This window comes from Poecilia latipinna, unplaced genomic scaffold, assembly GCF_001443285.1.
Source record: "Poecilia latipinna isolate Pla-1442-1.1 unplaced genomic scaffold, P_latipinna-1.0 Scaffold225, whole genome shotgun sequence".
NCBI classification, from domain to species: domain Eukaryota; kingdom Metazoa; phylum Chordata; class Actinopteri; order Cyprinodontiformes; family Poeciliidae; genus Poecilia; species Poecilia latipinna.
Window position 1 is genome coordinate 341,286 of NW_015112841.1, and position 15,976 is coordinate 357,261.

A 15,976-nucleotide genomic window follows, 5' to 3' on the forward strand; every position below is an offset into this window, starting at 1 on the left:
GCGATATATCGAACAAATATCATCGCTTACCTCCGAGCCCGGGACGTAGCCTGTTGTCGTACCCATCCAACAGCCTGTCGAGGATCCGGGTGAAAATGGTAATGTTGTCTTTGCTGTCATCAGGCAGCGGCTCTCTGTGTCCAACGACTGCCCTGCAGGGGGGCGGGACAGAAAAGACAAAGGTGGAGTCACAAAAGTGAAGCATGTAACAATTATCAACGAGGACAGAAATCTGGAGTTTTAGTCTTTGGTTTGATGGGAAGTGACGCCACATTCTCACAGCGCAGCTTTCTGTTTCAAGGCCGTGCAGACTGAACAACCATCATGTGAACAAACGGCATCTATTTATTCACATATTCTGGGTAGAGATTGGTCAGTTTGTTTAGGATGATTTTTGTACGTCGCTGAGAATATCTTAGATCAACGATTTTCCCGCCGGCGTTAATCAATATTTGATTATCGTTGCCTTTTTGTTTATGTAATGTTTTCACAGGATGGAGCTCGTGGTGAGGAAATGCTTCATAAAAAAAAGAAAAAAGAAAAATCAAGAGTTTTTTCATTAGAATATGTTTTGATCTAAACCCTCTGATCGTGTATATAGTGTTTTAATTTCCAAGGAGAAGGTGAAGCGTTTTTTCAAAGTTTCTTTTTTTTTTTTTTTTTTTTACTTTATCTCCTGCTTCCCTGTCCAAGCAGAAGAGTAGCATCTCCAACACATTCACTTCCATACCTCTCTCGTTTTGGTCATTTTGGACCTGATGTTTTCTCTAGGACGTCTTCCAGGTGACACACCAGACCTGCTTCCAGTCGCCACCTGTCAGGTTCAGGGTGATCCAACTCCGGGCTTCAAGAGCAAACACTCTGCTTAGTTTAGGAGCGTATCCGGCCCCAAAAAAAAGCTAATTCAAATGAGTCATTATCGTCGGGTCCTGGATCAGAACCAAAGTATACTGAAAAATTGGCTGTTTTACAACTTTTTCCAGAAAATAATGTGCAATTAAAATAAGTAATTTCCTGTAAGATTTAACAACAAACTGATACACGATGCTTTTAAGTACACGGGTGTGAAATTGTTTATTCGTAGGTACCAAACGGATTTCATGAAATGAAAAGCGCTCATGTGGCGTTCGGTGTGATTTCCACCGTTTGCTTCCACCTGCACATCTAGGCAATAAATAAATAAATAAATAAATAAATAAATAAATAATTTCAGTCTCAACCTCTTCTATCACAGCCAGAGGAGCGATGGTTTGTGCATGACGGTTCTGTCCACACCCAGAACTTCTTCCGGCTTTTATTTTTTTCTTTCCAAATCACATCTTTCCTTCCTGCCGCTCTCCCGTAATAAAGTCCAGGTCTGAGCAGGGTTTTTTTTTTTTTTTATTAGCGAATCCATCACACTCCATAAACCACTCTTATTAATTTATATCGCACCAAATCTCCAGCAGAACAATAATGAGTTGAAATGAAAAGGCGAGTATAATGTAGGTGGAACGCTGATGACTTAATGAGTACCATCTTTAATTAAACCAAAATGCCCCAAGGAGTCGACCTATAATATCCCAGTAATCCTGGTGGAGAGCAGCTCCATGCGCCGCCGCTCTCTCCCAGACCCGGCTTTACGTCATCTCCTAACGAAGGAGCTTTAGAGGAGTTTAGGGATCGAAGAACGGCCTATATACGTTTTCTCCATTCTGCAAAAGTGAACCGCCACTCACAACAAATCTGTCTTTTCCCGTCACGAAGGCTTTCTGTAACTTAACAAGCCCAATAATAACAGCTGAGAATCCACCCAAGCCGTAGCCATGCACACTCACCGGCTGCTGATCCTATTACTTACAGGCAGCGTCCATTGTAATCAGCTCAGCGTGTTCGAAACGACAACTGCGTTTCCCGTGGCGTTTGGGCGAGGACTTCAGCTGAAAAACGGTCTTTTGATTGATCGCTAAAAGATATTGACAGACGCAGTGCAAAAAAAATAAAAAATAAAAAATCAAAAACATGTACCATAATCAAACTTTAAGATTTTAAGTCCCCAAACAGACGACACACTCACACAAAACTAAACCGAGGTAAAATAAATGAGTTGGACAAAGTAGAAATAAGATACAACAAATAAAAATGTATGAAAACAAAAAAAGTGTTGGGAGGCATCAATCGCAGATTAATGACTGATGTTTGCAGACTTTCCTGTAAAGTAATAAGCAGTTTTTATCTGTACTAGTAAGAAGATCTACTACAGGTTTGAAAATTAAGTATCCGGAGTGGTGGAGGCAAACATGCTGTCCGGATGCAAGTCGGACCAATCGGTGTCATCAACTGATTTGGAGAATCACCTGATTGGAAGTCCCCTGAGCTGATGGCATGTTCCCAAACCATGGGAACACGCCATACATGCTTAGATATGTTCCCAAACCATGGGAACACGCCATACATGCTTAGATATGTTCCCAAACCATGGGAACACGCCATACATGCTTAGATATGTTCCCAAACCATGGGAACACGCCATACATGCTTAGGTATGTTCCCAAACCATGGGAACACGCCATACATGCTTACATATGTTCCCAAAGAACAGGAACATTCCATGTTTGGTGCTGATGGACAATTAATCCAATGCAAAACTCAGGTAGAAACCAACCTGAATGAAGGTTATCTCTGTAAAAAAAAACAAACATGGTTTATAATTTCATTTTTGTCAAGTTAAATCAGCAACTCCAACACTTTTTAATGTGTTCGCTATCTCCACCCAGTTGGCATGCGCCCTTAGAAGAACCAAGCGCACCCATTCCTTTCATTGCTCAAGTTCAGCAGGTAACCTGGTTCACCTGTGCTCACACAATGACCTCTCCTCTGACAAAGAACCTGAACTGAAAGCTTCCTCAAAGACACCACTGGTACACAACGGACAATTTTCACACTTTACACGATTCAGATTGAACTCAAAAGACCAAAATAGATTTACTGTTTGATGCAAAAAAAATTTTTTTTCATGTGTTTGAAAACAGATTAGTTGCACTGCTTGGAACATAATTTGTTCATTTAGTTAATTTAACTTAAAGGTAAATTATAAAATCCTTACTTGTGAAGCTAGTTAATTAGCTGAAGTTAAAATGAACTTATTACCTGCAATTAATATTTCTCCTTTCTATTTGAAGGTTTTCAACCTACTCACATGAGCAATACATGTTGCCCGTTCATATGCTGCTGCTAAAATTCCTCTGAAATAGAAAAGATGAATAAAAAATGTCACCAACATGAGTTGTTCCTGCGTCTCTTTGGAGGAAGCAAGATGAGGTGGCTTAAGAGAGTAAAAGGTTGACATGTTTAAATATCTTTTTCCCCAATTGTTGTTCCATTTCTGGCTTTATTTCGAGCTAACAAACTCTTCCTCACTCAGTAACAACTCTCACGCTGAAGGGTGCGTCTTAAGATTAACGTGCTTCATTTTAAATGAGCAAAGAGGAAAAACAAGTTGTTACCACTACAGATGTCTGAATAAAAACCATGATTTCTGGCATATTTTGCATCAGTTTGACGTGCCGAAGAGAGCAACAGAGCTGCGACGAAGGCTTTTGGGAGGAAAGCAGCAGGGGCACAGACGGCACACCTGCACTATGTGTGCAGACAAAGCTGACAATTATTTCTGATTGACTTCTTAGAACATGTTTGGTTCAGACGCGGAGCCAAGACGCGCCAGTTTTCAAGCTGGAGATCTGACAAAGAAGCCCAGCATTGCCGTTGCTTTTGGTACTAAGCTCTTCAGAGCAACGCAGACGGATGAATCAGGCAGGATTTCACTCTTGCTAGAATATCAGCGACTCCACTTTAAAATAAGCCTTTTAACGCCACTTTTATCTCTCTGACCAACGCGTTCTACGAAAGCAGCTCAAAAAAAAAACTTCAGGAAGGCTTCAGAAATGTCAAGGATGAGTTTACCAGCAATAGTTAATATCCCACTCGCCATGAATCATGTGTCAAACAAAACCCTCTCTGACCTCCCCTGTACAAATTCAAAAATTAATGAGAAACCTTCAGTCCCTGCGAAACCTTTCCAGCTACGCCTGCTCTCCACTAGAATATGCATTTCGGGAAAAAAAACAAAACACTCATGTAGTGAGTAGCATCTGCGTGTTTTCGCTGGAGCGACACACACACACACACACACACACACACACACACACACTCGATATTTTCCAGTAGGAACCAGATGTTAAAATTCACAGATGAGCACAGAAAAAAAAAAAAAGGGACACTCTGAATCGGTCGTCGTTTCTGTTTTAACACACGGGGTTTGTGCTTTCTGCCAGCTGCTAGTTTTACTTTCTTGGTTCTCTTCGAGACGCATCAATTTATTCTGTCTGACATTTTGAAACGTCTGAAAACTGCCAACGGAGAAGAGACCCAGGTACCGAGGCTCGAGAAAGACGTCCACACGTTTCCTCCGAGCTGATTTGTCCCATTTAATTGTGACGACGGGTCTTGGATCTTATTAAACGTTTTTACGGCTCGCGTGTTTTGCATATGAATGGCGTTCGTTGTTAATAATTGCTGGGCTCTCTAACTGCACATTCTGCTCTACAGAGGCTATATTGTAACAGCTGAGAAGTGAATAGTTGAGGGATTTGATCGTTAGTGATACGCTTGACTGTGGCTGTTAAAGCCCGAGGAAGAAAAGATGGCGAAATCCGCCTGTTTGCTTTTAGCAATTCAAAACTGTTATATGTGGCGCAAGAATGGTAGAAGCCCACGATGTGGTGGTTAAAATACAGATCACTGGGAATTTAACAGACAAACATGTGGAGAGTTAAAGCAATGTTTTAACTCTCCATGCTATTGCAGTAGCGTTATGTCACACAGAAAAAGTGAGGGAAAAATTCAGCAGGAGGAAAATTTCTGCTCCAAAAATAATTACTGTCCAGATCATGTCTTGTGTTTGCTTCTCTTCAGTTCACACCACAAGTTATCTATAGGATCAACGGTCTGGATCGGGGCTTTTCACGCTCCGCAGCATGAGAGAAAGGCAGAACAAAAAGTAACTGCGGACATTTAGTCGACCTCGCCAACCAGTTCCTTCATCTGGCGCCACCGTTTAAAAGTTAGCTGGAGCGGAGCTGTCTGTTTCTTACATCCCAAAATTAGCTGAAAACTTAATATGGAGTTACTAAATTCAGCAGTGAGTTGCTTGACATTCATATTGTTTTCATGCTTTTGACGAGGGTTGATAACTTTACGCCGAGGTTCTGTTTTTAGATCTCGTTTTGTCTGCTTTGCCACTCCATAGTGAAGTTTGGTTATTTTTGATACGTTTGTGTATAAAACTATGTAAGGTACTGAAATGGGACTACAGATTATTTGTGCTAAGGGTCCTTAGCAATTCAGGTAAACTGCCCATGACCCATTTATTTACTTTTGTGGTGTTTTTGACATCTTTTGAAATGCTAATGTTTGGGGGGGAGGATTAATTCTGTCATTGGCATAAGTTTGTTTGAATGTAATTATGTGATTATTTATTAAACTAGTTTATTGATTTGCCTTCTCAGTGGTTATTAATATGAATCTAAAGCAGGTCAACCCATCAGTGAAACATCAAACATAGGGACACCAAAACGTTTAGCGTAACCAAGATGGGGGACGATTTGTTCCCTAAAGGTGGAGCAGCTCTACCAAATATTGAAGAGCCCAGGGTTGGATGAGAAAGTTATGGAAGAAGGTTGATTTTTCATTCTTCTGCACCATTTTTGTGTAAATTTAGCCTTAACTAGATACTCCTATTATGCTAAAAAGCCCAATCATCATACATTGTCAGTAGAGGATTTTAATTTAACACCAAAGGGTTTACGACTCCTTGTTTAGTTTAGAGTCTCACACCATCATCACCGTCAAGTTGAAGAAGTCCACATTTAAAAAAAACAACCTTTCAGCTAAATTAATTTCAAGGGAATTGCTAAAGACACCAATAACTGTTCCACGGACGAACCAAACTGTCGGCCAATGTGGCAAATTAACTCTTGGCACAAAATTGCCAGTTACCATAGGCTGCAAACAAAAAAACACAACAAAAAACCCTCAAATGAGACATTTGGCAGCAGTGAAACCGTCAATCCAATCCTCAGCTTAGCAAAACACTGATTAATCGTCTGAATAATCTAGCTGCTACTTTGAGATAGCTGTCATCGCTCGCTGGTGATTCATGAGGCTGGAAAATAAAACGTGGAAAAAAAATATGAACATAGATACATAGGTGCAGGTAGTTTAGTTAGGGTGGAATAATACAAGCCTGCAGCCACCGCCAGCTCTAAATGATCTGCGCTGGCAGCAGCAGCTGTTAAGAGAAAAGCAAGCAGACAGTCGACTTCTTTCGCATTTGTGACACATAAATGACCACTTCCAACAACGGCACGGCCTTAATGAAGCAGGGAGTAGTCGATGTTAACCCGAGGTGGGCTTTGATTGAGAGATAATTAAAAACAGATCTGAGTTAAACCTGCAACACACATCCACACACTCGTTCCCGTCCTCTGACGCGCCGGTGTTGCGCTGGTTCTCGGGGCTAAAGCAGCTGCATCTGGAGGGCAAATGGCGTTTTAGCTCGGCTTCTCCCCGTTTGTCAGCAGCGTAACGTATATTCAAACATCCAGCGGCCTTAATGTAACCGTTAGGCTTTAATTTTGCGTTCAAATGTACAGTTTTGTTATGCTCGCACGGCAGCAGAAATTAGGCACAATAAACACCTTCACAATCCTCTAACGGTTTAATTAGACAGGATATGTATTAAGTCGGGGGATAAACGTCCCGGAGCACAATTATGCAACCTAATAAAGTAAGCCCAAACTTTGCGGGAAATTTCTCCCCTCTGATGAAGACGCAGTGTGAAATGTGATATTACCCTGTGAAAATGAAGTTGCCTAATTAGCTGTGTTCTCTCAACATCACGGCTTTAATTAATTATTCCTCGCTTGTTTTACTGAAAGGATCCTGTGCTAAAATTATTATTATTTTTTTTAATTTTGATTTTTTGGATCAATATTTAACAGATGGTGTCAAAGGCCCTTTGATCCCGACTTCAACAAACAGCTGCTGCCTGTGCCTTTATGCCGCTGGATAAGTTCAGTGATGTCGATTGATGCTGCGGCATGCATTGCGTACAGGAAACGCTAAACATGTGACAACAAACGTGTGTGTGTGTGTGTGTGTGTGTGTGTGTGTGTGTGTGGTCTGAGGACCCCGGCGGGCTGAGTTAGCGGACCGGGCGTGCTCTGAGTGAGTGGTCTGGCTCCGATCCAGGGTTAGCGCGCTGAACGGATCTGACAGCTGAAGGATTGCAGGCTTGGGGGGTTGTAGGTAGCGGAGGTCCGTCAGGGCAAGCAGGCGCCGACAGGGAGGTGTGTGGACTGAGCCGGAGGAAAGCGAGCAGCAATGAACGCCACTTTGGTGGCAGTGGGAGGCGAGCGTGTATTTTTATGTGACGGCAAATGGAGCCGAGCGAAGAGGAGGGGGGTAATTATGCAGACAAAAGTTCAAATGCAAATGAGTGTTTCGTTCGGTAACTGATCGGTCTCGTTACATAAGGGAAGTTATGCCATCCCACAACCTGCGTGTTGAATGTCTAATGCCGTTAAGGACAATCTGATTTCACCGCCATGGTTTTTTTTTTTTTTTTTCCCTCCAGTTTTCGCTAGGAGGTGAAGATGATCAAGTGAGATCTTATAGTGAAAAATTGTTGCCAATATGGTGAACAAAGCCATAATCAACCTGCGGGTCGCATGAAACGCCAATATGCTCTGCTAATGGGAAGCATTTCTATGAAAAACAGGTTGTCTAAGCAATTAGGAATATTTAAGTGCTATGTAATGGGCTCTGGAAGCAGGAAGGGCTGAAACACAAGGATGAAATATTCAAACCCCGTGAGATTACAACCACAGGCTTCGATGGTTTTATGTGAGAAATCAACACGGTTTAGCTCCTGATTATAATTTTTTGACAGAAAATCATAATAATAATAATAATAATCAATCATCTGTCACTGCTATCTGAGTGAACGTTTTTTTTTTTTTTTTTGAACCGGTGAAATACCTTTCAGTCTTGGCGTATCTGGATACTCCATTTGTTGTTATGCTAATTAACTCAAGCTCAGTCAGATTGGACGAAGACTTCATGTGAACAATTTCAAGTCTTTCCACAAATATTCAATTGACTTTAGCTCTCGACTTTGACTAGGCCATTCTGTCATTTCATCGTATCTCTGACTTTTAGTGTCGTTTCTTTCAGGAATGTCCTGAATTCACCTTCATCTTTCTTTCCATGAACTCAGATTAGTTTGTCTTTCACTGCTATAAAAACAAAGCATCCCAAGCGCACGATGCTGCCACACTCTCATCCGTCTCCGTGGTAACGGTGCGTTCAGTATGATGTCCAGTGTCGCTTTTCCACCAGAACATATTTTTCATTTAAGCTAGAAAGTTGAACTTTTTCCCCCCTTCTGAGTGAGTACCTTTTTTAATAAGTTAGATGTTTTTCTTTTTTTTTTTTTTTTTTTTTTTCGGTTTGGTTAAATTGTTTTTTTTTTTAAATATAAATGCACACCACACTTTTCAAAATTTTGTTCTTAAAAAATTTGAGCCGTGTCTGTTTTCTTTCCACACTATTCTATTGTTCACCGTGTTGTAATGTCTCAAAATGTAGAAAGCTTCAATTGGTAGGAAGCACTCTACGACACATCCCCTCTTATACGTTTATAAATACTGTCCAAAAAACAATAAATTATAGTTCTTTTAATCATCATCGCTGAAATCTTAACTAAGAAACACGAGAGAAGATTCAGACTGAAGAACTTTGGGGTTACTTTTTACCCAAACAACTCAAAATGGCTGCCGTTTCTGCGTCCTCGGGAACCATCCAGGTCTCCTTTACAGCTGCTGTCGATTCAGTCGTCTGAGGTGAAATTACAGCAAAAAACATATGAGGAAGAATCCTGAAGTCCCACCACTGATAACGACGCTGATCATGCAGCAAAAGACTGCATGATCAGTCTTTTACTGATCATGCAGTAAAAGATGACTGCCTGCACATCAAAAAAAAAAAAAAAAAGAACAGTAAAGGCAGAAATTAAGTATGAGAGCAGGCTAAACACGACACTAAAACTCTACATTCAATGTAAAATCACACTTCTTTTCAGCTGATTGGGTTAAACTTCACATTTTTATCTTTCAAACATCTTCAGGCACTCTGAGTTTTCACATTTAGACACCTGTTGGTTTCCACTCCGTAAGCTACAGACGAACCGCTTTATTTACTCAAGTAAAAAAACAAACAAGCAAAAAAAAAATCTTTCCGTTATTCCTAACATCTAAATCCCACAAAGGGGAAGAAGCCAGAAAGCGGGGAATTTCTAATTAGCATGCTGTTGATTTAGATGGTGAATTTGGAGCTCGTATTTATTCATGAGGTAACCTTTGCATCGCAACTAATCTTCCTTACGACAGATCCTCCCACTCGCCGCTTGAAGATTCCTCCAACAATATATTGATGATGCTGTGCGGCGGGGCATTATGCGGCGGATTGTTTCCTACCAGAGGACGCCTTGTATCGTTCGCAGGCCTCACAATGTGACTGATTTTTCTTTGTGAGCCTCTTTGTTCTGCCTTCCACTTGTCTGTTTGGGGCAGATAATGCGCGCAGGAGTGAAGCGGGCGGAGGCGGCGGGGGTTAGCTGTTAGCAGGAAATCTCCCAGAAGGCGTTCCTCTCCTCTGGGGGGGGGGGGGGGAATAAAAATATTTCCGTGTCTTTCTTCTGCTTTGATAGATGTGTTGAGCAGAACCTGCTCTGGATTGAGAATCTGTGGAAACATCAGCGGTGAGAGGATTGATGCAGGAGCTGGTTTCGGCAGAAATGGGTTTCGCATTTCCTCCCTCAGGATGAACCGTTACAACTTTTTGCGGTTTTCTCCTCTGCGCTGGGCGCGACATGGATTAGTTTTGCTTTTATTCCCAATTGTTTGACAAATCAATACTTTATTTTGTCTTTGGTAATTAAAAACATTAGCACTTTATTCACAAGGGAGAGGTATTGATCTACTTTGTAGCAGGGCTGTGAGATATGGCTTGAAAATAAAATCTGATTTTTATTTTTTTCAAGCTAGATGCATCACTTTCTTTTCTTAAAAACAATTTAAAAAAAATCACAGAAAATGTTTCACAAAAATGTCTTTAAGTATCTTAATCATCCTTTCTGTGGGTTGTACAACACAGAATTAGGGTCAGGCTGCGAGAATTTCTGTTTAATTACGAGAATATAGTAAGAATATTGGCCTTTAAAAAAAGACGCAATGTGACCAGAAAGAATAAATTAAAATTACGAGAAAAAAGCTTAATCAGGAACTAATGTGAGGAACTTTCTTTATGTGGTTCTTTCTTCAAAGTAGAAAATTGTTTATGCAATCGTTTGAAATTCCTGCATTACATGAAGCCACATGAAGTTGATCTGAATCCAAAGTTAAAATAAGTAGAAGCTGCAGAGAATGCTGGCTGACATAACTCTGAATTATGGGAACCATATAGGAGTGAACTGGGGGGGGGGGGGACCCCAAAATTAAATCTTTAAACATCAAAATTTGATTATTCCATAAAATTTATCACCCAGCCCTACCAGTAAGCTTATGCTTTTATTTTGTTGAAACCATCACAAAGGAACATTTCAAAATAAGAGCCCCACTGCATGTGAGGTTATGCAGATTAGCTGTCCTGCACTGCTGCGTGACCTTTGGGTAATAACTTGACTCATTCTTACTCAGAGTGGCAAACCGGGCCGACGCTCATGTAACATTTTCACTGGAGCAGAGATTTCCATGGGATGATAAATATTTATCGCTGCAGCTCTGTTAAAAAGTCGGGCTCTGTTTCCCTGCGGCAGGTTGATCTCACATCCAGCCGAGCCCCACAGCTCAGAATCTGGACACCAGTGACCCAGATTCAGTTCAGTAAGGTCGTATTTTTCAGGAACTCAACATTTCTTCTTTCTTGATACAAAGTCGTCCCTTTTAGACTCTCTGATGTGCTGAATCTGACTGTATTGAAATAGATTGTAATTAGTTTGAGTTTGGATACAGGGAATTGGAATGAATAGACTTGAATTGTAATTGTTACAACTTTATGAAACTCTAAATGTGACTGTTGTATGTTTAAAAATAATAATTTGAGTGAACTTGATTGAAACTTGCATCCATACCAGATTATCGTGTTTTGGATGCAAATTAATGTTTACTTTTAGGATGGATCAGACAGACGTCTGCTGGATGTCAGAACCTCGGCACATTGTTTTGTTACTCAACTCTCCTTTAAACTTCTCCACAACTTTTTACCTGACCTGGCATCTGCTGCTCCTTGGACTTCATGATGTTCACTAATGTTCTCAAATAAATGTTTATTTTATGTCATTTGGGGAGCAACTCGTTAAAACGCCTGTTAATCTTTACAGATCCATATTTGTGAAGGTGTTTTCACAGTCAGGTGGACTCGGTCCAATTGAGGACCAAAATTTCAACATTTGTTACATTTTCAGCTGCTGCGGTTCGCTTCCACACCGCGCTGCGTCAAACAATCCAAACTGAGTCAAAAACCTTCTGGTCCGCCCCAAACAAACTAGAGTTGGATCAAAGCGGACTAAGCGGGGCTTGGTGTGAAGGCACCCTAAAAAAAAAAAAAAAAAGTTGAAAATTATGAAATTATGGATCACATAAAATGTAATTAAAATATATTAAAGTTTGGGCTTGCTGCTTGACAGAACGAGGAGAACGGCAAGCAGAAGAATACTTTTGCACATTGATCCATGCATTCCTGTCAGAACCTGAGATATTCCCTTGCGAACGCTGCTGGACCGTTTCCAGTTTCATATCTGGCTCTCTTCATAAGGCAAGCACCTGAGGGACATTTTTAGTGAATCTCTAAACCACCTTCCACTGGGTACACTCTGCAGTGTTTACACACTACATGCCAAGTTAGGTTATTATTTGCTGTCTGGGGAAAAAAAAGAAAGTTATGAACCTGAAAGAGTGAACTAAGTCAGAAAATGTATGATACAGTTTTTGCTCAGATGAGAGGGATGCTCGGGCAATTTTAGCCCAGGAGGACGGTTATCAATAGTTGTTTGGTAATCGTCAACGACGACGTCCAACGGTTCTTTCCAGGAATCTGTTTTAAACACTTCCAGATCAAACGCGACGCCGGCGCCACTTCAGGGCTCGCCTCACTCATTGATTACCGTTCAATAGCCGCTGCTCTGAACCTCACACTAAAGAAAAATCACCTTATCTAACGCTTTGTGGAAGCCGGTTCAATAGTTGCTTGTAAAACACCGCAGTCTGAGATTTAAACATAGATTTTCAACATGGATTCACCTGCAGTGCGAAACAGAAAATTTTGCACAGTGTTTTTTGGTTTTGTTTCAAGAGCAGATCTTGGTGCGCTTTAAGTAAGTTAAAACTATCTTTTTGGAAAGATATAGCAGCGTGGCTTTGAATTGTTATTGATTTAAAAGTATTAGTTCTACGTCAGTGTTTTTCACTTGGTGAAAAAAATAATAAAAATTAGTGAAAAAATTTGCTTTTCCATTAACTTAATAGTGTTATCTGTAAGTTAATTTGGACTTATTTCAAATGTGCGAAGATATTTGCACTAGAAATTACACAAAAATTCTTAATTTTGTGTCTGTGCTGCGTGAAACTTTGTGCCGTTTCAGTCGTCCCAAAAATTTTTTAACAAGAATTGGATTATGACCTAATACGACGACGGAACGAGGCAAAAAGTTATGTAATTAATGACAGGAAATGTTCAGGATGTTTCCAATTTGCCTGGTAAAAGTCTTCACAGCTGCGTGCCTCTTAACACATTCCGTGTTTTCATCCCACACACACAATCTCCATCCCCCCAGTCCGTTGGAGGTAAAGCTTCTGCCTTTCTCGATCTGTGAATTTAACGATTTTCGCCTGCCTTGTTGCCCTTGATCTTAAAGCTGCTTTAATTCACTGCCATGACAACCAAGGTCAGAGAGGGGGCAGACAGACGCCTTGCTTGTCTTTCCCCCCCGCTGCAGCTGACCAGTCGTTGAGACTGCGTGATCATTTTAAGACTTTCTTCTTCTAAAATGAAGGAGTGGTTGTGAGCAGTTGGCTGCAACGTCCGCTACGTCAGGGTTTTAATCAGCCGGGCTCCGTGTGTCATTTACACAGCTTGGCGTTAGTGCGATCAGTTAATCTTATGAATAAGAAAATAAATAAAAAACAATTTGAAAAGCGGTGGAAGAGGACTTATTTATTTTTGAAGCTCCTCCATGCTCCATAAGGTCTATCCCTGCAGCAGCAAGTGAGATTGAACACGAGGTTTGGTTTAAAATGTGCGATATCAACAATTTGTGTCATCAGCCTGGTTTCGGGGTGTATTCAGAGGCTAGCTACGACTCTCGGCGTCACATGCGGCCCCCTATTTTTAAGGGGATTAAAAAAAAAAAAAAAAAGGCCATCAGCTGCAGCGAAGATATCATTTATAACCCTAAGCGCGCTCCACAGAGCAGCTTCACAGCCGTAAAAACCCGACTCTTCAAACGACGCGCTCGTTTTTCACGGCGGACAGATTCGCCAGCCTATTTCCAATTGTGACCGCTTCCGTACGAGGCAAAGAAAAAGCGAGATTAAAATCAGCTCCACCAGCTGACGGCGTTTGAATGTTTTTTTCCACATTCAAAATCTAAATTACGCCTCTGGAATCATGGCGGTATTTTATTTATTTATTTTATTTTATGTTTTTTTTTTTAAACAGACGTAGAGGGAAATCCAAGAGGTCAGACTGAACCATGACGACACATCCTGTTGCGGTTTCGCTCATCAATCCTCGCTACACAGGTGACGTACAACGCTCCAGGTAATTTCCAGCCATGGAATGGGGTCCATATTTCTTGTTGCTCTGCCTGAATTGCTTTGATTTAGGGACGCCGTGGGTGAGGGCGGCATGCTGCACACTTTTACAACCGGCCTCTGTTTTCTCCCCATCTGGCTGAGAAGCGGCGGCTTCTCTGTGAAAATATTGGAGCCCATCCTTCTCGCATCCTGACATCAGTGTTATCCTTTCCTTCCTCCGTCGTCTCGGTAACACATGTTTTCTCTCCTCACTCTGCTTTCAAGACGATTTCTCTCTCACTGCTTCGTTTTCGGCTGACTGCAGCAGAAACGAGTATTTTCCTATCTGTAGAGCAAAGTGGATGTTAGTCATGCTGGTGGACTTGTGCATATGGCTGTCTATCTGAAATGGCCTCCGATAATATGAATTGGTCCGTTGGTAAAGTTATTGTTTTAACATATTGTGGATGGTAGCCTTTCCAGGGGGGGAAAAAGCGTGACACGGCAGGAATCCGTGCTATAATTAGGCAAGGGCGAGAAGGAGACTCCCACTTTATGACGCCCTTGAGTAAAAATAGCGCATTTTCAAATGGTGCTGCAGAAACATGATTGAATGTAGTTTATGTTCAACAGCATTGTAGCGTTTACTCATCCTGCTGCTGAACAAGAACGTGGAAACTCCACATAGAAACCACTTGCCACCCTTATCCCACCTAAAACATATCGGAGATTATTTTAATGGGAATAAAATCCACTTTTCAGTGCATGTAGACGTGAACACCACTCACTGTAAAACACTCGAGTCGCATTCAGCCGATATTTTCTGCTCTTTAAGTCGAATCAATTGAGCGAGTTTTAGATTTTGAACCTAAATGCGAGTTTGTTGAAAGATAAACCTAAAAGTAGTAAGCTGTGTTAGCTTTTTATTAATTTTGTCAAACCTCCAAGAGTTGAATAAACTGGAATTTTTAAGTTGGCACTTAAAGTGAAAGTAGAAAAAGGCGGGAAGCGGGAGCTATTTCCCAGAGTGCTTAGCGGCATGCTTTTGTATCCTGTGTTGCACCGTGAGTGACATGGAGGTGTTTTACATTGATACAACTCTTTTACGTTAAGGCAAATGTTTATTTTCATGCAATGGTTCGCATTAAGTTTTGAGTCAAGTTTATTAACAGATTATACGATTTGTTTGTGCAATTTGAATCAAGGAATGTAAGTAAAATAAGTTATTTCAATGTGATAATAGTGAAATGTGTGCTTTTTTAACTAGGTGAGGGCTGTTTTTTTCTTGCATATCGTGAGATAATTTGGTTTAAATTGCAGCAGCAGTTACAACTCACAATTCAAGATTAATGAATTTAAAAAGCAATGTTCAGACAACTTGTGTCTTGTTAAATCGACTTCATGAACCTTAATTTCTGAGTGAAGACCAAAACAATTTTCTTGTTGACTTCAATAGCATTTTCAAGTTCAACCACCTTTAAATGTTTTATGGTTCTGATTCGAAGAATTATTCACAATAAAAGTTAGCATAACATGCAATGTCTAAGATTTAGTCTGTTATTTTGATTCTGATAAACAGGCTTAAGCAAAAGTAGAGAAAAAGTAAAGTTTTCCATGCAAACATACAGACTCCATCCTGACTATATCTGACAGGGGTATGAATATTTTTTTTTTAGCTTGATTATTTATGTCTGTATACGTAACTTGGGAAAGTTATTGTTCTAGTAATTAACTCAAGTTCACAAAGATTTATTGGGACTCATTAGGTAAGACGCCGACTCCCTGGTTTCCCCGATGTGGATGCATAGGAACGTGACTGTGTGTGTTTTGTGTCCGAACGGCTGAATGCGAGTTGCAACCAAAAAAAAAAAAAAAAAAAGAAAACCAATCAATTCAATCTGTTTGAAACAGGCAGCCTGTTTATCCCTGTAAAAGAGTTTACTGTCACATTTGAAAGTCACAATAGCCGAAACGAGATTAATAAACCAGATGAAACTCATTGATTCGTTAAGTGTATTATCCTCCTGGAGCACTTGGCATCAGGGTGCAAATTTTACAGCAGCCGTTGGCAGAGGTGGTGGAGG

At 40.7% G+C, this 15,976-nt stretch overlaps 1 protein-coding gene across 3 annotated transcripts in view; it reads right to left on the reverse strand.

Moving 5' to 3' along the window:
• Positions 1-15,976, reverse strand: part of gabra3 (gamma-aminobutyric acid type A receptor subunit alpha3) — a 128,161-nt gene that overhangs the window by 62,029 nt on the left and 50,156 nt on the right. For all 3 annotated transcript variants that reach the window (XM_015031969.1, XM_015031967.1, XM_015031968.1), the window contains exon 3: positions 31-152. In XM_015031969.1, coding sequence (XP_014887455.1) covers positions 31-152 — 122 coding nt within the window. The remainder of the gene's footprint in view (positions 1-30; positions 153-15,976) is intronic.